General features: G+C 34.7%; 1 protein-coding gene across 3 annotated transcripts; it reads right to left on the bottom strand.

Moving 5' to 3' along the window:
* Window positions 1–8,064: 8,064 nt before the first annotated feature.
* On the bottom strand, window positions 8,065–22,062 carry LOC136804602 (uncharacterized). 3 transcript variants are annotated; one of them, XM_067061203.1, is made up of 7 exons: window positions 21,968–22,062; window positions 21,368–21,728; window positions 18,599–18,713; window positions 17,626–17,848; window positions 13,478–13,950; window positions 10,084–10,132; window positions 8,065–9,535 (listed from the first exon to the last, which is right to left on the bottom strand). In XM_067061203.1, exons 1-6 carry the CDS (start codon window positions 21,985–21,987, stop codon window positions 10,122–10,124), a joined length of 1,203 nt encoding a protein of 400 aa, XP_066917304.1. In that variant the 5' UTR covers window positions 21,988–22,062; the 3' UTR covers window positions 8,065–9,535; window positions 10,084–10,121. The 3 variants fall into 3 exon arrangements, with proteins under 3 accessions (XP_066917304.1, XP_066917303.1, XP_066917305.1); XM_067061202.1 differs by having other exon boundaries at window positions 8,065–10,132; XM_067061204.1 differs by lacking the exons at window positions 21,368–21,728; window positions 21,968–22,062 and adding an exon at window positions 19,554–19,596 and having other exon boundaries at window positions 8,065–10,132.
* Between the last annotated feature and the right edge of the window lie 519 nt (window positions 22,063–22,581).

The following is a 22,581-nucleotide window of genomic DNA, read 5'->3' as shown; positions in this document are numbered from 1 at the left end:
ACTTGAAAGTAGGAAACAAAATAAAAGAGTTTGGAAACTATTCTACAACTCGAAACTAGCAACTCCCCAACTCCCCAACTCACCAACGAGAACATTATACCATGAAGGTAATAAAGATATAGATGGAGAGAAAACGTCTCGGTAATGACCTAAATGATCGTTGAAATCTTTTATAAATCTATTCAAAGCGGCTTTTTTTTGATGTACCATCATTGGAAGCAAAAAAATCCAAAATGTAAATTTATAAGAACAGAAGTGAGAATGTTATCCTGATTGAAATAAACTTAGTATGCAAAAAGTTCTTGTTCAAACGCGATACAAAAATAATTTTCTCAAAGTCAGGTTACAAAAGTTCTATGATTTCGTATCGATGTATTTTTGGGCGAACACTGTGCTAATTTTGAGAGTTTTAGCACATTTTCCTTGAAAATTTCTTCATTAAAAATCTTTACGTCTAAAAGGGAGGGGGTTTTCAAATTCTGATGGATGATTAATTAAAAGGTTACCTAATCGTAATATAGAATTCTTTTTGAAATTTATCATTGATTTTATGAGAGGGGACCCTTAGAAATATAGGATTTTGTGCTTGTTACGGCAACCTTTTTCTTATTTTGATCAACAAAGTTATTATCTCACAATAGAGTTGTTAAAAATCCAACATCTTTTTATTCAGTTTTTTATGAACTTAAATATCCCCACGAGTATACCCAAAATTAATCATCTTATTCCCAAAGCAACCAAACAGCTGTTTGCTTCCGATGATAAATCAGAATAGAACAAAAGGCATTGACTCTCCATCTATCTTTATTACCTTCATGATTATACCTAGACTCAAAATGAAACGTGCAGCAGCCAAAATAAACCAACCAATTCCCGAGTTCCCGAGACAGCGCTTTGATTTTTAAGGCCTTGTTTATACGATAAAGTAAAAACAATTCTGCACATGTAAATGGGCCATTGTTTGAGGTCCGGCAAAATTTCCGGGAGATAGCCTATCCGGCGGTGCGCGGATCTAGGTGGGTTCCGGCGCCTCCCCACCCCGTAGATCTTTTTCTTGGGAAGTTGATCTTCAAATTAGTTTTCAAGGTTGGCTTGGCTCAAATTTTTTCATGTATGGCTCAAATTTTAGGCAATTTCTCAAACTTTTTGAAAATGTTAATTTCATTAAATAAAAAGCGCCGGGTTATATCTTCATGAATCCATGAATCCCTTTAGAAGTTTTGCGGCACATTTTTTTGCTTGAGAGTCATATCCATGTAGCGCTTTCGCAGCAAATCTTTGATAGGGACCATTCAAGTACGTACGCTCAAAATCGGTGAAAATTGACCACCCCATTTCCTCTTGTACGCTCTCGTACGCTTTGGCATTACCCTTTCGTGTACGTACGCTTTTGAAATGACCCCCCCCCCCTCAAAAAAGTTTTAGATCGTATTAAAGAGTCTATACAAAGGTAAAAGGTAAATTAGGGGATTTTGAGAAAAATTAAAATAAGTTCAACTTCTGTTTGTAGGACCCTGCCGACTCACCGTCCGGTGGCAAAAAGTATCCTTTCGCTACACCGGACGCAATAAGTCCGGTGTTGCATACAGGAATTTCGGAAGCCGGATATTTATGAAACAAAAAATTAAGAAACACCGGACGCACACTGGACTGGTCATGTCCGATGTTTTGATTGTCCGGTGGGAAAAAATATCCTTCTCCGACACCGGACACCGACTTCCTAAGTCCGGTGTAGAAATTGTCCAGTTGTAACGAAAAAAATGGCGCTCTTTCTAAAAGGCGCCTTTGATTACTAATTTCGACGCCCCTTTTCGCTTTTTCAAACCTAGAAAATACCCCCAAATCTTCGTGCTTTTAGTTTTACAAATTTACAAACTGATTTATATGAAGATTTTTCCCCTACGCTACTGTCTTATGTCTTTTCGTTATTTATCTGTCAATAAAAATCTTACAAGAAATAATCACAATGGCTAAAGTAAAATAAAGGGTCCGGAAGGGAGAGACATCAAGTTGGGCGCTCATGAGTTAGGGGTAGAGAGGAATCTTCAACCTTTCTAAACGCCGGAATAGTGCTTGTAAAGTGTTCTTTTAAAATAAAAATAGAAATTGCCGCGGGAGAGTGGTTTGGAAAGACAGTTGTATTCAGTGAACATAGGCATAGAGCCCATTGCAAGCTTAATCTTCAGCCAAATACAACGACGTGGTCTATTTTAAAGCAAGAAAAAAAAATTTGCGCGGCATCTAGAAGGACGGATTGAATCTAGCCGTTTCTTTGTTTTGAGCAGGATATTTTTTGAAATCTATTGATGGGTTTTAGTTTTATTAATCTAGCCGTGTATATTAAAACTACACGGTCGGCTTAGATCCTCAAGAAATGAGGGACTATAATGTTTCGGGGAGAAACATCCGTAGAGAGAACATCCAAGGGGGCTCTCTCATCCAACGATTACTTTATGAAGTTTTTACACCAAAAAACCAAACATTTTGAACGATAAATATCTCAGGTTCGCTGAACATTTGTTTCAAAAGAATAGGAGCTTGTTAGCGATTTTGTCATCTGGCAAGTCATTACACATTAGCCTTTTTCATAGGATTCGTGTTTCGAGTACATGATATATTTTTCTACGTCACTGCAGTAACCAACTTTCAATGATTGAGCAAGTTCCCAAGTCAATTGAATGATGACTAAAAATCTTTCATTTTAAACGTTTTTCTCGAAGATTTGTCCATTTTTCATTTTCTTCTTTAGATTGAATAGAAAAAGCATGTAACAAATTGGTAACAAATACACGAGATATAATAGTTTCAAATCACGTGGTAGACCAGTAAAAAGAGATATTCTGACCAACTATCTGTGAAGATCTGGACTGCTTGAACGGTAGTCACGATTAAACACGGTGGAAAGATCAAGTCGTCGCATGACTCGGTAAATTACATCGGGTTAAAGAATGTACGAGTAAAATTAAAAAACCCAGTAAAAAACCATCGGTGCTTACCATCCGGTGTTACCCCGACTTTACTTCGATTGGAATATCGGGTTTAACGGGACATGGTTGCGTAATTTTACCAAATAATTGCATTATCCTTTTTAGTGGGAACCCTAAAGTGGGAACCCAAAAGTGGTAACCCAAAAGTGGGAACCCTAAAGTGGGAACCCTAAAGTGGGAACCCAAAAATGGGAACCCAAAAGTGGGAGCCCTAAAGTGGGAGCCATAAAATGGGAACTCTAAGTGGGAGCCCAAAGTGGGATCCCTAAAGTGGGAGCCCTAAAGTGGAATCCCTAAAATGGGAATTCTAAGTGGGATCCCTAAAGTGGGAGCCCTAAAATGGGAACTCTAAGTGGGAGCCCAAAGTGGGAGCCAAAAAGTGGGATCCCTAAAGTGGGAGCCCTAAAGTGGAATCCCTAAAATGGGAACTCTAAGTGGGATCCCTAATGTGGGAACTCTAAGAAGGAACCCAAAGTGGGAATCCCAAAAATGGGAACCCAAAAGTCCAATTTTCGATGGCGAAAAATTAAACTTTTCGATAGCGGAAAATCGATCTTTTCGATAGCGGAAAATTCACCTTTGCAATAGTCAAAGATTTATTATACACTGGATAAACGACTCATAAAACGATGGAGAGCGACCATTGTATTTTCATTGTTTCCAAAAACAATTAATGTTCTAGCTTTTTCCGCAAAGGACAACTGTCATGGCGGCTCGAAGATGTCAGATTTTTAAAAATGTTTATCAGTGTTATTTTTAAAAAGCTCTCTAGCCCTTTTTTTTTGTACATTTGCAGAAAAAAAGTTTGAAAGTAAGCCACTGTGGTATGAAAATCCTTTGGAGGCACGTGGTGGCAAGTGGTATTTTTGAGGTTGAAGTTTGAAAATTTCCGGTGTCAACATTAAGTTTCTTATACACAACACGTCTTTTGCATCTTTCTCACAGCTTGAAACGTCGTAACGACTTATAATTAGCAATTCAGTGAAAGAATCTGACTCTCACAGGAAAGTTTTGGAATTGGATGAGTTAGTAGAGGCCACTATGTCTTCCCGTGTGCAGCAGCTTGTGCAAAGGGATTTTATGATTGAATATTGTTCCTTGAATGTAGAAGATCGGAATTTGAGAGGTGGGGCCGGGTGTGACTACCCGTTGCCATGGAAACTGATGCCATTGGTTACTATGGCAACCAAAATAAAAAGTCGTCAAAATTGAAAATTTTTTATTTCAGTCGAAAGGGCATGAAAAACTGATAAAGAAAAAGGTCACAACCTATATCTGAAAATGAATATATCAGGAGATATTAAAGAAATAAGGCAAAATGACGTCATAGAACGATGACGTCATCGAAAAATAAAAATTTGCCAAAATTCGAAAATTTTTGGTTTTTTGGAAAAAAGACCCTCCAGGGAACATAAAATATTATTACGAAAGCGTTTGAAAATTCGTTAAAAAAAGTCTATTGGCCAAAATTGACAATTTCATTTTTTGCCTATCGAAGGTTGGAGCTTGCCCAAACACATTACAGGCAAAATTTAAAATATCAATTTTGGCTCATAGACTTCTTAAAAAGGATTTTCAGACTTTTTGCGTAATAATATTTTTTGTTCACTGGAAGGTACTTTTTCCAAAAAACCAAAAGTTTTGAATTTTGGCAAATTTTTATTTTTCGATGACGTCATCGTTTTATGACGTCATTTTGCCTTATTTCCTTAATATCTCCTGATATATTCATTTTCAGATATAGGTTGTGACCTTTTTCTTTATCAGTTTTTCATGCTCTTTCGACTGAAACAAAAATTTTTCAATTTTGACAACTTTTTATTTTGGTTGCCATAGTAACCAATGACGTCAGTTTCCATGGCAACGGGTGGTCACACCCGGCCCCACCTCTCAAATTTTGATCTTCTACATTCAAGGAACAATATTCAATCATAAAATCCCTTTGCACAAGCTGCTGCACACGGGAAGCTTTTTCGCGACATAGTGGCCCCTACTAAGTGATTTTCGATAAGAAATGCAATAAAAATGCTTCGAAAAATCATTTAATGAGGGAAGGAGAGTGAACAATAATATCATTACTGCCGACATAGCTAGTACACGAGAAATCAGCAAAAATCTGTTACTTGTATATCCGGTGTATAAAAAATCCTTGCAATAGCGAATTTTGAAGTTTTAAAGGTGCGAAAAGACGTTTTTTGATAGCGAGTTATTCTTATTCTGTTTGCGAGACTTTCATGGTTTTGCAGCATATAGATATGCCCTCCGATGCATCGGAATGGGACCTACCCACGATGGAGTAGGAATCACAGCGCAAGCCGACATTGCAACCCTACATATGCGAGCCTGCGGAGCCATGGTGTATACCACGACACTCGAACTACACGGGAGAACGGATGTCCTCGCAGGTGTAGAACCTCTTAAGTGTCTCAGCACACCACAATGTCTGGAATATCTACCTATACTCTTGTATCAGAGTTATGGTACCAAATTCCCCTCACATGGCATGGGTTAACCCGGGCGAAGGAGTATTCACTTGCCAAGTGAATCGTAGTGCCACGGTGGGTATCGAACTCGGGCCTCCTGGACAGAAGTCATGCACGATAACCACTATACCACTACGCCTACGCCCTGCAGCATAGAGCGCGTCATATTGATTGGCTCACATACTGGTGTAAGCTCCGAAATGATAGGGTTGTAATTTCAACAAGTGATACTTTTATTTATGGACCTATTTCGCTTATCAACGGAAAATTTAAAATTTTAAAAAGAACTAACGAACAGGGGTTAAGTTATAGAAGCTCCACTTCAGGTAGGCCGGTCTCTAAAAAGTAAAGTATGAAATTTTTGAATACTAAAGTCTGTCTCGAAATAATTTGCAGCTGGAGAAAAAAATGGCTGTAACCTTTGATAGAATTCGAATCAAGTTGCGATTTTGTGCTCGTTAAAAAGATATTCGTGAGTGGGATATTATCAAGTAAAAAAATTGAGAAAAAAAAGGAACATGAAAATGAAAAATGAAGAAGAAAAAAATCAACTTTTTGTAGAAATGTGGTATAATTACCATTTTCACAGGAGTGATTCTTCAATCTTAGATCATCATCACTGTCAAAAAAATTTTCAAAAATATTCATTCAATCAAAAGATATCAAACAAAGTTTATTGCTGGTTGACTCTAAAAAATAGTAAAAACTGGTAAAAAACGACAAAAAAACAGCCTTTTGTCGATCAACCAGCAATAAACTTTGTTTGATATCTTTTGAGTGAATGAATATTTTTGAAAAACTTTTTCACATTGATGATGATCTAAGATTGAAGAGTCACTCCTGTGAAAATGGTAATTATACCACATTTCTACAAAAAGTTGATTTTTTTCTTCTTCATTTTTCATTTTCATGTTCCTTTTTTTTCTCAATTTTTTTACTTGATAATATCCCACTCACGAATATCTTTTTAACGAGCACAAAATCGCAACTTGATTCGAATTCTATCAAAGGTTACAGCCATTTTTTTCTCCAGCTGCAAATTATTTCGAGACAGACTTTAACTAATTTTTTTGTGTCTTTGAATAATAGTGAGCGCCATTATGTTCTGAAAATATCCCTCGTGTGTACAGACTTGTTAGAAGCAAACTAACTTTCTTAAATGATGAATTAGGTCCATAAGATCACAAAAACGAGTGGCGAGGCAAAGAAAATAGCTGAAAAATTACGTCATTGATGTCAACGCAAATTAAAAAATCGTAAAAATCGAAACAAATTGAGGAGGATGCACTCATACCTTCACGCATAGATATTGGACAGTAATTCTATGTACAGAGTAAAGCGGACAATTTTGTCAACAAAATCGACGGGAAGGGACAGAGAAGGATTCTATTCATGAAAAAGTTTGAGAACTCATATTCGAAATTCAACTATCTATTCGACCCATAGACCTTTTCATAAATTACGTCACGAACATCACTTGCCTCGTATTCAAACAATTACCATGGTGATTATGTCCCTTGAGACATTAAATGATTTCTTTATGAATAGAAAGTAGTTTTAATAAAATCTGCTGGGAGTTAATCACCAAGGCAATAATTTCAAAACGAGGCAAGTGATGTTCGTGACGTAATTTATGAAAAGGTCTATTGTATCGTAGAATTACGTAAAAAGCTCCACTTCTAGAAGAATAGCCAGTTAAGCCAGGTTCACAGTCAGCAGACACTACCTTATCAGGAATAATGGATAGAAATAAATAAATCAAAATTATTTTTCCTGACCTACCGTACTTAAATAAAAAAATCCTTATTGTTGAGGTATAGCTACTTTGAAAAAGCTGGCGTTTTATCAACAAACTAGTTTGTTACAAAGTCTTTTTTTGTCTCTCAAATTATTTGGAAATTTTAATTTTCAGCGGAAATGTTTTCTTTGGGTTGTTTTAGGCAAGTGCAGTCTAAACTTTTCTACAGCGTGTAAATAAGCCTAAAATGCAACTTAAATATCACCATAATGCAGGTGGCATTTAGTGCTAGCTATTTATTTTTCAAATGACGATGACGTCATCGATGACGTCATTTTTGAGCAATTTTTCTTTATAGGTTCTTAAATACTGATATTCAGGTATATGTTGTGATATTGAAATCCTTAGATAAATATCTTTCATTTGAGTCATATTTGAGCTTGTAATTTTCACTTTCATTTTCAGGCTCTAGCAAAAGTGATGCGGTCACATGGGGACCAGCAAAATGGTCAAAATTTTTCTCACTACTCATTTTATGTGATCTTATTGATCCAATTTATCATTTAAAAAAGTTAGTTTGCTTGTGCACGCGAACAACATTGTAGCTCTCCCTAAAATAATAGTAACTCGTAAAATATGTGCATATAAAGTGCGAAGTGTGTGTAAGAATATGTAAAAATCTTAAATAATGTATACACGCTTTTTTTATAAGAATACACTTCATAAGAATGTCCATGATGGAAATGGTGAAAAAATTAAGAATAATGCTATGAATATCACCATCATGGAGTTTTGCTACTCAAGCTAAGAGTGCCATTTAAGAGCATTTGCAATTATAAATCGTCAATTCCCCCAAGTAAGGCTCACTCCTTTCACAAAAATGCTATTTTATGCTTGAGACGTATGTTCTGAATGTTGAATCTAATCTGAATTAGGATCCTGACCTATAAATGCTGTAAGAATATTTTAAGATGATCTTTCCAAAACAGTTAAGAATATCCATGATGAAATGGATTTACACCATTCTTATAAAAAAACGTGTATCTGTCTAATGTCTCAATATTATCAAGTGTTTCAGTGTGGGGCCCACCCTTAGGGTGGTAGGATCCGTAGCATTTTTCTTGGGACACAACCATATGTGTATAAAATTTTTTTGAATTTGAATTATAAACGAAAATGATTGATACCATCGGATAGAGCATGAAATTCTAAGCAAAAAAGTATACTACAATTCTTGTACTCAAACATAGAAATACAGGCTTTTCAAGTTTAAAATTCTGTCAGTTAAAATAACTGCTGACGTCAAATTTTGTCCAGAAAACGTAATAGATTCCACATAATTTCAAACTTTAAACGACCATACATATCTTTTGATGTGTTTGAATATAAAACTTGTATACTTTTTTTTTGCTCAGAATTTCATGCTCTGTCCAAAAAATCGTCATTTTTTTTACTCTTTTTGCTATGGATCCTAAGGGTTGTGCGTGTTCCGGATTCTTAAAAATACTAAAATAATAAGGCGATACCAATTTGATTCGTTGTTTTAAGTACCCGACCGACCCAAATTGATTTTGGTAGTACATTCTTTATTTTCATTACGTACAGAGCGCCAAATTTTCAAAATTTTGGTAGTTTTACCAAGGTTTTGAGAACTTTATGTTCAATTTTTCATTTTATCCATGAATTTGAGTTTTTTATTTATTATTTCGCCTTATAGTCAAGATGTAGTAGTTTTGTTACCTTTTAGGAGATTTTATAGGTGAAATTCTACTTTTATTTTATTTTTTCGCCGACCGACCCTCTTTTTTGGATAGCTTGGCCCAAAAAACAACGAATTAAATCGGCCTCGCCTAAAGGATAAATAAAATATTGCAGTTACAAATAATAGTTAGTTCGTCGCGTACACCCTTGTGTCACAGACCCACTGGGACCCTAGCCCCACTGGGAAATTTGGCCAAAATTTCGACCCCGGTGGGAAAATACCAGCCCCATTGGGGTATTGGTTTTGATTTTATCCCCATTCGAAATTCAGTGTTTAAAAATTGCACTCCAAACTATCCCCACTGGATTTTTTAACCTTGGAACAATAGAACTTCTCTCCCCATTGATATTATCCCCACTGAGGAAAAAAGTTCCACCACGGCTGTGAGAAAGGGGTGTTCGCGTGGACAATTTGTAAAGTTTATATATCGTTTAAATGTCATAAAAAAGAATAAGCTAGCAGGGTTGACCTCCTTAGGATTTCAAACTTTACTACCTCATTCCCAAAGGAACCTATCCATTATTTCGATTCGACAGATTTATCTCGAAACTGCAAAATTAAATTCCTGAAATGAAGTTTAAAAACATCCAACATGCAACATTGTAATTCATTCCATAATCGAAAATAGCAAAAAAACAACAAAAATCAATATAACTTTTCGACCGTAGTCGCGCGGGTATTTTTTTGTCCGCTTTATCTAACTAAAACCGGCCCAGTCCTTTTTCGCATTTTTTTGCAATGCGTCAAAAAATGATTAGGACGGTTTTAGTGGGATAAAGGGGACAAAAAAATGCCCGCGCGACTACGGTCGAAAAGGTGTATATAACATAGTTACAAAGACAGTTTCCTTATATACCACTTGATCTTGATATGGCCGCTCACTCAAAATTTTGGGTCTTGTCAATTCAGTAGGGTGAACATACAATAAAGCTCATAATACCTACTGATAAAAAAGGCAAATTGCCTTGTGCTCTAATTTAATTCTAGAACGTAGAGTTTTTACTGGATCTCAGGATTCAAAAGCTCACAAATCTTTTTCCAATAAGGCTCAGAAAATAGTCCCTCCAAATTCAAATACCCAATGAAATAATATGGGAGAATTAAAACAATTACCATCAAACTTCAATTCTTTTCGATTGGTTGCGATTTGGTCAATGATTTGCTGGAAAAAAAGAGTACATCAATATTCATGAGTTTGCGAGAACGAATACACCTATTGATAAATTACAAAATATTAATAAGATACACCTTTAGAGCCATTGACTTCAGACCCACTCTCTTGGACAAACAAATGAAATCTGACCTTTTGTTTTTGAATTACATCAATCTTACGCGTTCGAAAAACAGACAGTGCCAGGGTATTATCTAGTGCTTTCAATAAGCATAAAAAAGCTGATAATACGTAGGGAACGAAGTTGCGCGCACTCGAGGCGTTCAAAATCAGAAATGGCGCTGATTTTTTGGAGAATTCGTAAGAAGTCGTTGTCCTGTCCTCCTGGAAGATTTTTCATCATATCACAAACAAGACTTGAAAAAACAATGGGGGGAGAGAGTAGGCTGCTTGCATCTTCTAACGGATTCTTCCTCCTACCTGGGGTTTTGTAGAGGTCTGCGATTCAGACTAGGGAGAGAGCACTTTGGATTTTTCTCGATTTTTCATATTGTTGTGAGAATTTCGACATGGTTGTGAGAATATTAATATTTTTGTCAGAATTTTGATATTGTTGTGAGAAATTTGACATTATTGTGAGAATATTGATATTTTTGTGAGAATTTTGATATTGTTGTGAGGATATTAATATTGTTGTGAGAATATTGATAGTGTTGTGAGAATATTGAGCTGTAAAAGATAAACACAAAGATCACATAGTATCGAAAAGTGAAATGCAGAAGCTAAAGAAAAGATCTTAGTTTGTTTCAACATTTAACAAGGGAACAACAATAACACTTCCCTTTGTAGAATCCTAAAAAAGTAGCTGTAATGTAAGAAATATTCAATATAACTCCCACAGGGTGAGTAAAAAAAAAACACCCTAAAATCTTATAACTCAAGAATAGATTGTTTTCTTAGACTGAAATTTTGAACATAGTTTATTCATGAAGGTAATAAAGATATAGATGGAGAGAAAACGTCTTGGTAATGACATAAATGGTCGTTGAAATCTTTTATAAATCTATTCAAAGCGGCTTTTCTTTGATGTACCATCATTGGAAGCAAAAAAATTCGAAATGTAAATTTATAAGAACAGAAAGAGGCTGGTCCGTTGTTTTTGAAAAACTTAATTTTGCGAGAAATCTTAGTTAAAATGCGATTCGAAATAGTTTCAGCTGATTTAAGGATAAAAGAAAATATTAATTTCATAAGGATATATTTTTGGGCTGGCATTTTGTAAACATTGAGAGTCGCATCATATTATCATTGAAAGTTTCTTATCTTAAAACCTACACGTCTAAGTGGGCAGCGGTTTTCATACTCTGACAATATGATCGATACAAGGTTCCTAATCGTAACACGTAATTCTTTTTTAAATATATCAATGGCTTTATGGGTAGCTTCCACTAGAAGTTGAGAGTATTGTGCTTATTATGTGAAGTTTTTTTCAATTTTTCATGACAAGGCTATCATTCATCTTAAATATTCCCACGAGTATACCCAAAATTAATCATCTTATTCCCAAAGCAACCAAACAGCTGTTTGCTTCCGATGATAAATCAGAATAGAACAATAGGCATTGACTCTCTATCTATCTTTATTACCTTCATGGTTTATTCAATCTATCTAGGGTATAACGCGTGACACGCGTGATTTTCCCACAACGAAAAAAGTAAAACCTAACGGCAGATTTCGAAAAATATGCAGCTTAAGGGCTCTGACCATAGTGAATTTTTCATAATTGCCGTGTTTAAAATGTGTTTTCTGACTGATGTAACCAACAAAACTATGGTATGTTATACATTTTCTGTTAGACAAACTATTCCTGAATCTGAAAATTCAAAAATTGTATTGAAAAAGTTTGATGAAGAAGAAAATGAAGACTTTTGCGAGGAAGAGTATTTCAACTTTGAAGAGCTTAGTTTCGGCGAAGAAAAAACATTTTGAAATTTTTTTCGCAGTAGATGGTGTATCTTTTACCAAACAATAAAAAATTTTGCGGAAAATTTTTGTAAATGCTTCTTTGTCGCGAAATCTTCAAAATAGTGGCTTTTCATTAATTTTTCATCTGGATTTTGCTTAAAAAAACAGTCATAACTTTTGACACATCTTTTTAGAAAGATTTTCCGCAAAATCTAAAATAGTTCAATTCTTTGCGGACAGTTTGAAACAAGTTCGAAACAAAAAAGTTAATTACCCATTAAAACTTAGCACTTTTTATAAAAGAAGGTGATGCAACATATTATTAACGTCTTTTTAAAGTTCATAACGTCATTTTAGCAATTAAGTTCTTAATTACTCTTAAGGGATTTGATTAAAAAGCAAATTTATAAAGGCAATTCTTTGTTAAAAGTGTTAAAGAATCTAAAACATAACTTTTATGTTCAGATACTAAAATCAATTTTCTGACTATGGTCAGAGCCCTTAAAAACAAAGAAAGGGTTAGATTCTATCCGTCGCTTCTGGGCTTGATGAGCTTAGGTTAGAGAGAGAATTTGTCGGCGAAAGAAGTCGAAAGGACATTCTCTCACAAATACTAACCTTTCCTCACTCTGCTAGGAAGCCCCTATATTTTAGTGAAAGTCTATTCGCCTTGAGTGTGTACTTTAAGGCCGGTCCCCACTTGCGCGCACTGCGATTGCACCTTTTGGCTTCAACCCTTTTTGCTTGGAAAAAGATTACGTCATAAAAATGTAGCGCGCTCTTGAAAAAAAGCACATTTCAACTTTTTTCAACCGTTACGTCAGATCAGATCGCGCCAATGGAGTTGCTTTATTTTACTTTTGGACAATAGCGTTGAAGCTTTGCTCTCAAAAGTGTGATCGGAGCGCGCGCAAGTGAAGACCGGCCTGCTTTATTTTGCTACCATTCTCAAGTGCTGCTAACATTATCACTGAAAAAGGGAATAATTCAGGAGGCGGGATAAATTTGAAAACGAGTTTAGTTCGGGGCCTCCATTTTTTCCGCGTAAACCGCCCTGACGCCCTGACTCTGCGCATATATGTTTTCCCGCGTTTACTGACCCTCTAAACGGACGATAGCATCGTCTACACTTTTTCTTGCTTGAGAAAGGTTGAAGATTCACCTCTAACCTTTGGTTAAAGATTCACCTCTAACCTTTGGTTAAAGATTCACCTCTAACCTTCGGCTTTAAACTTAACGCTTATAGTCTTTAAAACATTGAAATGGTTTCTGCATGAAAGTTGGAGTAAGCGCCAACTAAAATCATATATACTAATTCGCTTCTAACCTAGCTGGCACACAGCGTCGTTTCAACGTTTATCTAATGTTCATAACGTCCATATAACGTTAGTTGAACGTTGAAACAATGTTGTGTGCCAGCTGGGAACTTACTTTGATTGTAAACAACGTGAAGTCCTTCGTTTGTCAAATGTGATGGGAGGTAAATGACGTCATCAAAGAATGTTGGTGTCGTTCCGCCGAAATAAAACGCATTTAAATCAGCTTGGGTATGAACACCGACTGAGGCCTCGAATAACTCATTGTTGAAAATACAATGAAATTTTCCATCATGTGAGTTATATGTTAACCCAAACAACATCCATTCTTTGAACTGCTTATCTTTGAACTGGTTTAATTGACAAAAAGCGTAATCGGTGTTTGTATGGAATTCAATGGATATCTTTTTTCCAAACCAAATAGAGAACCCTTGTTGAGTTGATCGAAAGCCTTGGCTAACTAGAACAGCATATCCAGTTTCAACATCAATATTGCGTGGATAAAGAGCTCTTACCCAGAAAGCAAGAGTGAATCCGTTTGGACAAGCAGTTGGTAAAGCTGACAAAGAAGTAACGAATGAAGATTGCCTATTAAAAAGAATCAAAATAAATAAATAACCTAGATAGATAGATAGATAGATAGAGTCGATATTTTACGTAGATAGCCCACTAATCTAGGACTTTTAGACAGTCTTTCGACCGTTTTCACGGGGTCCACGGCCAGCCGGCTCGGCTATCTATGAACTGAACGGAACATTGGAAGGAGCGGGGATTCGAACCACGAATCCCTGGTTTGAGACGCTGACGCCTTTGACCACTTGGCCATTGTTCCAGTTAGTTTCATCAGTGAACGTGAATTTGCTGGTAGGAAGAAATTGCTTATTTTGTCGTAAAGATATCTATAATTTATTTTGCACATGCGTACTCTTAGATATGTACCTTATCGGCCCTTTTTACATCAGCCCTTATTGGCGTTATTTTTGAGCTCGTGGCGTAATAAGGGCCAAAATTTTGCAATTTTTATCTAAAAGCGGGATTATTTTTTGACCATTGTTTCTCAATTTAAAGGATTTTAGGCATGATTGAAGGGTGAAAACTATCCATTTTTTTCTCTATATCCAAAACTTCACGAAATTCAATGATTTTCAATGAAATTTTCAAGAGTTTAATACTAAAAGATGACATTTTAATGTAAATTTTAGTTAATACTTACGGTTTTGAAGCCTGAATAGCGATTTTTACAAATTTTGGCGTTATTTACGGCCCTAATTGGCGCAAGCCTAAAATTAGGCTGCGGCGGAATAAGGGCCGGCGTTAAATTAGGGCCGATAAGGTAGTAAATTCGAGGCAGTGCCAAAATTTATCGTAAATGACTCTGTGAGAAGCTTTCTCTTTTTCCCATGTAGAGATCTAAGCCCCTTAAATTTTGAGGAAAAATGACAAAATTTGATACAGGCAACCACATACACTAATCTGATGCTCTCGAGAAGCGATATAGAGGACTTTTAAGTAGATAGTTAAGTTCTCAACCTATTCGAGAATTTCCACTTATATTTTAAAACAAGAAGATCGTGATTATGATTGTGCCATCACGACTGCCATAATTGAAGGTTATTGTTATTGAAGGTTGCTTCAGGGAAGGGATTCTTGCCCCCCCCCTTAAATAGCAATGCAATAACAGTTTTCATAACTCGAACACGAATGGGGAATAGAAATTTATTTGAATCATGGAAATTACCATTTATTGAGTAAAGTTTAAAAGGCATTGCTAACTAAAGGTACCATAAAACTTGTTCGAATTAAGGAGATATTCGAGTTGTAGAGGTTACCAATTTTTTAGCCGTTCTTTGGTTGCTCAAACATCTTTGTGCAAAAATTAAAAAAAAATCGAACGGGCCAAGCACAAGGAAAGCTTTAGTAATAAGCAAACTAACGAACGAACAGGGGTTAACTCAAGTGTATTAATTTTGGGAGATCGCCAAAATCTTAAAATTAATCATCCGCCAATCTAAATACCCGTCAAATTTAACAAAAAAACGTGATCTATAATCACAAGTGTCCAAAATTTCCCCAGCCAATAAATTAAATCCCCGCAAAATTTTATACATTCTTCCGTCCACCAAGTAAAATTGCAAAAAATCGCATTTTGGACGACAAAATTAAAGTCTATTTCAAATTAGCTGACAGTGTTTTTCAAACCTCAATAGCTTTTGATAGAATTTGAATTAAGTAGCGATTTTGTGCTCGTTGAAAAGACAAAATGGAGTGGGATATTGTCATAACAGGGGGGGGTCAACATTTATAATACCAACCCATAGCCCAAAAACCTGACTTTTGACCTTTTGAGCTAAGTTAACACCACCACCCCAAAATTGGTATCGATACCAACTTGAAAATCATAATTTTCAGAAAAAGGGGGGACCCACCCCCTTATTTTGGTATCGATACCAGCTTGAAAATCATGATTTTCTGAAAAAGGGGGGACCCACCCCCTTAATTTGGTATCGATACCAACATGACTTTTTGAATTTGACAAAATATCATGGGACCCACCCCCTAATTTAGTACCAATACCAATCTGACAAATTTGAGTTTAAAGCTGTTTAAAGGGGACCCACCCCCTCCCCCACACAAACAGGGTACTAAGAGAAACTTCAAAAAAACTCATTTTTGAAATACTCTTTCTTCAACACAACACAAAAAATGTCATATGCTAAAATAGAAAATGACTGAAAACTGACAATATAATAAAAACAAACCCAATGAAGCTAGCAAAATCAATCTGAATCAATATTATCTGAATATAATAACTGATGTGCAAAAACTAGAAGAAGCTAGCTATTATTAGTACATAATTTTAGAACAGAATAGATTCACTCATTACCAAATGCTATCACAGAAAAAATATTTTTGCTTCAGGCTTGATCAAAAATAAAACTTGAAAATACACGCTTTTTTTTATAAGAATGGTGTTATTTCATTTCATCATGGATATTCTTAACTTTTTGGCAAAAATCATCCAAAAATATTCTTACGGTATTATTAGATTAAGATCGAAATTGCCAATCTACAGGTTAAAATGCATTAAAAATGGCATTCTTAGGTTCAGTTGCTAAATTCCATGATGGTGATATTCTTACCATATTCTTAATTTTTTGGCCATTTTCATCATGGACATTCTTATAAAGTGTATTCTTATAAAAAAAGCGTGTATCGAAAAAGTCCAAAATAAACAAACTTCAAAGTAATTTATACTTATTACTCATTTACAGTCATTATACTCAAAAGCTAAAACAAATCCAATTGAAACCTGTTTAGACTGATATATACCCTGGGGTATTTTCTAGCTATAAGGGCAAAAATTAGGAAAGTTTTGCTGTCATTTTGATATGGATACCAACTTTCTGAATCATATTATTTAAAAAAGGGGTACCCACCCCCTATTTTGGTATCAATACCAACTGAGGACAACTCTTTTTTTCTAAAAAAAGGGGACCCACCCCCATCAATACCAACTTGACTTTTCAAACTTTTAAAGGAAAAAAAGACACCACCACCCGGCTATGGGTCTGGTATCTGGATGTTGACCCCCCCCTGGTCATAAAGACAAAACTAAAAAAGGATAGGAAAATGAAGATTGAAAATGAAGAAGAAGAAAATCAACTTCTTCAATGATTGTGCTATAATTATCCTTTTCATACGAGTGATCTTTGATCTTAGAACATCATTCATGTGAAAAAATAAAAAAATAAATATTTATTCCATCGAAAGATATAGTCCAAAGTTTATCAATGATTGACTTGAAAAATCATCAAAAAACGACAAAAAAGAGCCCTTTTTAAGTCAACCAGGGCAAAGTTTTAAGCTGTATTTTTTGATTGAATGAAAAGTTTTTTAATCTTTTTCGCATTTATTATGACGTTCTAAGATTGAAGAGTTACTGATACAAAAATGATCATAGCATTATTCTACAAGAGCGAACTGATTTTCTTCGTCTTCATTTTTCATCTTTCGTTTTTTCATTTTTTTTCTTTTTTGAAATATTCCACTCCGGGTTATCTTTTTAACCAGCACAAAACCGCTAACTAATTCAAATTCTATCAAAAGTTATTGAGGTTTGAAAAAACACTGCCAACTAATTTGAAATAGACTTTAATTTTGTCGTCCGAAATACGATTTTTGGCGATTTTACTTGGTGGACGGAAGAATTTATAAAAATTGGCGGTTAAGGTTAGAGGAAATAAAAAACAAATTCAAACTTACGATGACCAACAACCCTTTGAGAAATCAGGAAAGATTGAAAAACAATTTTCATAACCAGAGCCGCCACCTTTACAATGCATGACTTTGGTAGAACGCTCCAATGTTTCCACAATGACACCAGTTGTCATGGTACCGTCACCAAGGTTGCTTGCCCCAGTCCCAACATTTTCCATGTAGCCAGAATCAAAAGTCCAATGACCAACGTCCTCTGTGTTCAATGGGTCTAAGGATTATATAGAAGCTGTTATTAACACCTCTGTCTCAGTAACAGACATGGTACTTATTCTAAAAAAAATTTAATTTTTTTTATTCAAAAATCAAACATGACCTTTTTAACTTGTCTCAAAATAATTTGCAGCTGAGTGAGACAAAAATGGTTGTAACTTTAGATAGAATTTGAATTAAGTTGTGATTTTATGCTTGTTGAAAAGATATTTGTGAGTGGAATATTATCAAGCAAAAAAATTGGAAAAATAAAAAAAAATGAAAATGAAAAATGAAGAAGAAAAAAATCAACATCAATAATAGGCTGTTTTTTTGTCGTTTTTTACTACTCTATAGAGTCAGCCAGCAATGATTTTTGTTTGATATCTTTTGATTGAATGAATATTTTTGAAAACTTTTTTCGCAGTGATTATCATTTTTGTCTCAGCTGCAAATTATTTTGAGACAGACTTTAGATTGCATATTTCCCAGTACAGCTCTAAAGACTAACGTGGGCGAAATTATGATTATACCGTAGTTCTCATCGATCTTTAGAACTGCAGCGTGTTGCGTTAAGGAAAAGCTCCACACGATCTGTTATCAGGTTAGATTTCCTTTTTTTGGAAAACATTATTCTGTATTTTGCCTGCTGGTACACCCAGCTGGCACACAACGTTGTTTCAACGTTCATCTAGCATTATATAGATGTTGTGAACGTTAGATAAACGCTGAAACAACGTTGTGTGCCAGCTGGGGTAGGTTAACTTACCTAGTGTTTGGCAGAACTCTCCAGAATAACCAGAACATTTACAATGTCCACGATCCAATTCGAAGTCTGGTTGACATACTCCAGTGTTGCACGGAAAGCTTTCACAAAACGAATTCTGAAACAATGTAAAATCATGGAGGTACAAAGAAAAACAGGAGAAGTATGTTATTATAACCAATTCTTGATATGCATATTTCAAGATGAAGTCATATTTTTTAACGGAAGCATTCGAAAAAAGCCCGATTTTGACCTCGGTGTTTCTATTTTTAGTAACAGAGAGGGGTCAAATTCCGGATTTTTTCGGGTGTTTCCGCTAGAAAAATGACTTACGCATATCAAGAATTATAAGCTCGCCCTACGATTAAAAAAGCTACGAGGTTTGCATGATCATAATCTCTCATATCGTGCATTTTTAATGAGCTCTTTTGTCCATTGGTGGAATCATATTGGCTTATTTCAGTTTTAGAAATTAGATGAAATGTCATTGTTTATGACATCAGTGTAGGAAAATATTTGGATTGAAAAAGACTTGTAAACTTGGCAATCCTTCATCAAATGACAAGATTTTTCAATTAATGTTTTCTTCAATATGAACTCAATTGCTTGATATTCTCCTCCAAAATTCTCCGGCGACTTTTTGTCAAAAAATTATTCTGAAATCGTGTGTGTTTATAAATAACTTTCCATTTTCTAGCTTAAGAAAATATATTTTCGAAACAAAGTTGAACGGGTAACGAAATGGAACATAAACTTGTTTTGTGGGGCTAAGTTTTATTTAATTTTCGTATATTAGAAGAGGCTATAATCTTCAATACTGATGGTTAGAATGTTCAGAACAAACTTGAGCTCTAATTAAGTCTTATTTCATCGGGCGAGCCTAGAATTTCTTTTGAAACATTTTATAAAAGAAATAAAAAGATTTCAACGACAGATAAACTCCTGTTTTTCTTTATACCTCCATGGTAAAATCAGGGATAATGTAATAGCGAAGCTGGATAACGCACATTTGAAAAAGTCTTGTTCTATCTCTGTACCCTGACATTAAAATTTGATATGAAACTGGACTTCTTAAATTACAAACTCGTGAAATTTGGATTTCCTCTTAGCCAACGATTCTGCTGCTGCTGCATTTATCCTTCGCGATTAAAAACTTTTAATTATCAAGAGGGTCTGTAAAACATTGGTGAATGACAATTTGAAAAAATGAAAAATATTGTTTTCATTACTAAAGTTATAAAAAATTTCTTCTGTAAGATTATAGATAGCACCTATTCATTTGAAATACCACGCTACACCGCAGGGTGCTTCACTTTCTAACTGGTATTTTCAGGTAGCGAGTCGGTATGTCTGATTATGGAAAAAATTTCAAGTCGATTGAAACAATATTCTTAGGCGTAGCAAGATACCCTGTAAATTTATGCAGGAGTGCAGAAGTTTATGACATATTCATTATCTTTTGATAAAACAAAAATAATAATTACAGTGTCGTAAAAACCGCTCTCATTCATAAATTTTGCATGGTATCACGCTACGCCTATGATATTTGTCAAAATATCTACATCCGACATTTCTAAAGAGGAATCATGAAAGCTTCTCAAATTCATAACACACGCTGATAAAATTAGATTTCATTTACAAGGAAGCTTTTCGGGTATTTTCTGGAAATATTATTTTGATGAAAAGTGGGAACATCATAGCAAAAAATGTGCATGAATACTTTGTCTGCTTTATTTTTCTTATAAAAACAGAACACTCAAGGGTACAGAGATGGATTTCTATTATGAACAGTTTATAATAGAAAAGACAAAGAAGTAATCCGCTAAGGAATTCTCGTCCTTCATCCAGCTTCGCTATTACATATCCCTGGTAAAATGTTAGATAGAGCACCAAAAATCCTAAACAAAAAAATTCCCGAGGAATCATTTTCCTTATTTTTGCAAATTGCAGGGTAAATTGATTTTCTTGCCTAAAAATGAGTAATAGGTAATTAAGGGTTAATTTAGAACAATACGAAAAACTTTTATGCCGGGAGTTTATTTTTTTTTGAATTTTAGCGAGGACTATTTTTCGGCAAATTTTCAAGAAAAAAAAACTGCTACAATGTGCTAGAACCAGGAAAGTACACGTTTTTTTATAAAGAATCTTAACATGGCTCCAAGCCTGGAGTTCCTTATTTTCAGCCTCAAAGTTCCTTGTCGAGTTCCTTATTTACTTAGTTGGACTGATTTGATGATTTGTTGAACAATTGACAAAAGACGAACATTATTTTTTAATTTTTTAATTTTTTTGTTTAGTTTTTTTTTAAAATGTGTACAAGTTCATTTTTAAGTCTCTGTTCCTTAACTTGTTTTCTAATTCTCAGCCTGAGCAGTTCCTTAGTAATTCCTTAATTTTCGGACCATTTTCAGCCTCAAGTTCCTTGTAAACATGTTCCTTTTGTAAAAAAGTGTACAAGTTTTTTTATAAAGAACAAACTTTATAAGAACATAAGGCTTTAATGGCCAAAATGTTAAGAAAAAATTAAGAAGATTTTAAAGCTTTACAGACTCTAAAATGGCCAATTTCTTATGAACGTTATCAAAAATAATAATAACATATGTTTTAAGTGGCATGCCCCGAAAAATTCAAAAGCTTTTAGGCAGCTGGAGAATTCTTTCCACGAAGGGAAATACTGAAACTTAAACAAGTACAACAGGCAACAAAGAATGAATTGAAGAAGATTTAAAAATAGATATTAATCTCTGTATGATTATTGGAAAAAATCAGTACCTTGACGTGAAACGTAGTCCAGCTACTAACAGTGCTTGTGACACTTTCCGTGTGGTTGTAGGCATCCTCAGCAAACAAGTAACATGTCGAAGGTGGCGCTGTATACGGGCTTAAATGAGCTGTTTTACATACGGATATCCCTTGTTTGGAGCACTGTTCTGCACATCGTCGTTCACGATCTTCTTTTGTTCCTGATACGCCACCAACAGTTTTACTAGGTGGCCAGAATGTGAATTTTTTGTGGGCAGTTTTGGTAAAGGAAGTAAGGTGAATATCATTGGTACCAATGGTTTTCTTACAATTTGTTTTCGGGCATGTATCTTGTCCACGTGAAAGCGATACTAGGTGGGCTAGTATCATACTAAAATTAAATTTGTAAATAGTGATCTATTTGTATTACATATATTGATATTAAGGGTTGAAGATTCCTTTTCAGCCCTTTGAACAATTTCCTAGGAAAAACGTACTCCCGGGAGTACTTTTTTCGGGAGTACTTATTTCCTGTGACACCGGGAAAAATTAACTCTATTAGTGGGTTTATAAAAATTATAGAAAAGAAGAAAATTGATTTAAATAAAAAAAAACAAATAGATTACTTACAAATACTTTGTCTTTGACATTTTCTTATCTTATCACAGTCATGTCATCTTCAAAGACATTTTTCTGGTAAAGAGGGTCATAAACTTTTTTTTTTGCAAAATAAAAAAATTGATTATTTATACTGAATGATGAATAAGTTCAATCAATTTTTTTGTTTTAACTGCGTAAGGAAAATCTCCATTTTTATAAGAATGGTGTAAATCCATTTCATCATGGATATTCTTAACTTTTTGGTCGAAATCATCATGAAATATTCTTACAGCATTCTTAGGTTAGGATCCTAATTCAGATTAGATTTAACATTTAGTACATACGTCTCAAGCATAAAATGGCATTTTTGTGAAAGGAGTGAGCCTTACTTGGGGGTAATTGACAATTTATAATTGAAAATGCTCTAAAAATGGCATTCTTAGCTTGAGTAGCAAAATTAAATGATGGTGATATTCCTAGCATTTTTCTTATTTTTTTTGGCCATTTTCATCATGGACATTCTTAAAAACAGTATTCTTATAAAAAAAGCGTGTAGTTTCCAAAGAGACAAATTTCTAAGGAGATATATTAACTGAAACAAATAAAAAAGTCACAAAAAGTTTTAGTCATAATTTTTTTTACCA

This window comes from Clytia hemisphaerica, unplaced genomic scaffold (genome assembly GCF_902728285.1).
Source record: "Clytia hemisphaerica strain Z4C2 unplaced genomic scaffold, Clytia hemisphaerica genome assembly, whole genome shotgun sequence".
Taxonomy (NCBI): Eukaryota; Metazoa; Cnidaria; class Hydrozoa; order Leptothecata; family Clytiidae; genus Clytia; species Clytia hemisphaerica.
Note: the sequence above shows the minus strand (reverse complement) of the source record. Positions and strands in the feature narration are given on the sequence as shown.

Coding starts and splice junctions, on each gene's coding strand:
- LOC136804602 (XM_067061202.1), bottom strand. CDS start 21,987: ATGTCAAAGACAAAGTATTT. Junction 21,729..21,967: donor ATGTCAAAGACAAAGTATTT/GTAAGTAATCTA, acceptor ATTTAATTTTAG/TATGATACTAGCCCACCTAG. Junction 18,714..21,367: donor GGACTACGTTTCACGTCAAG/GTACTGATTTTT, acceptor ACATTGTTTCAG/AATTCGTTTTGTGAAAGCTT.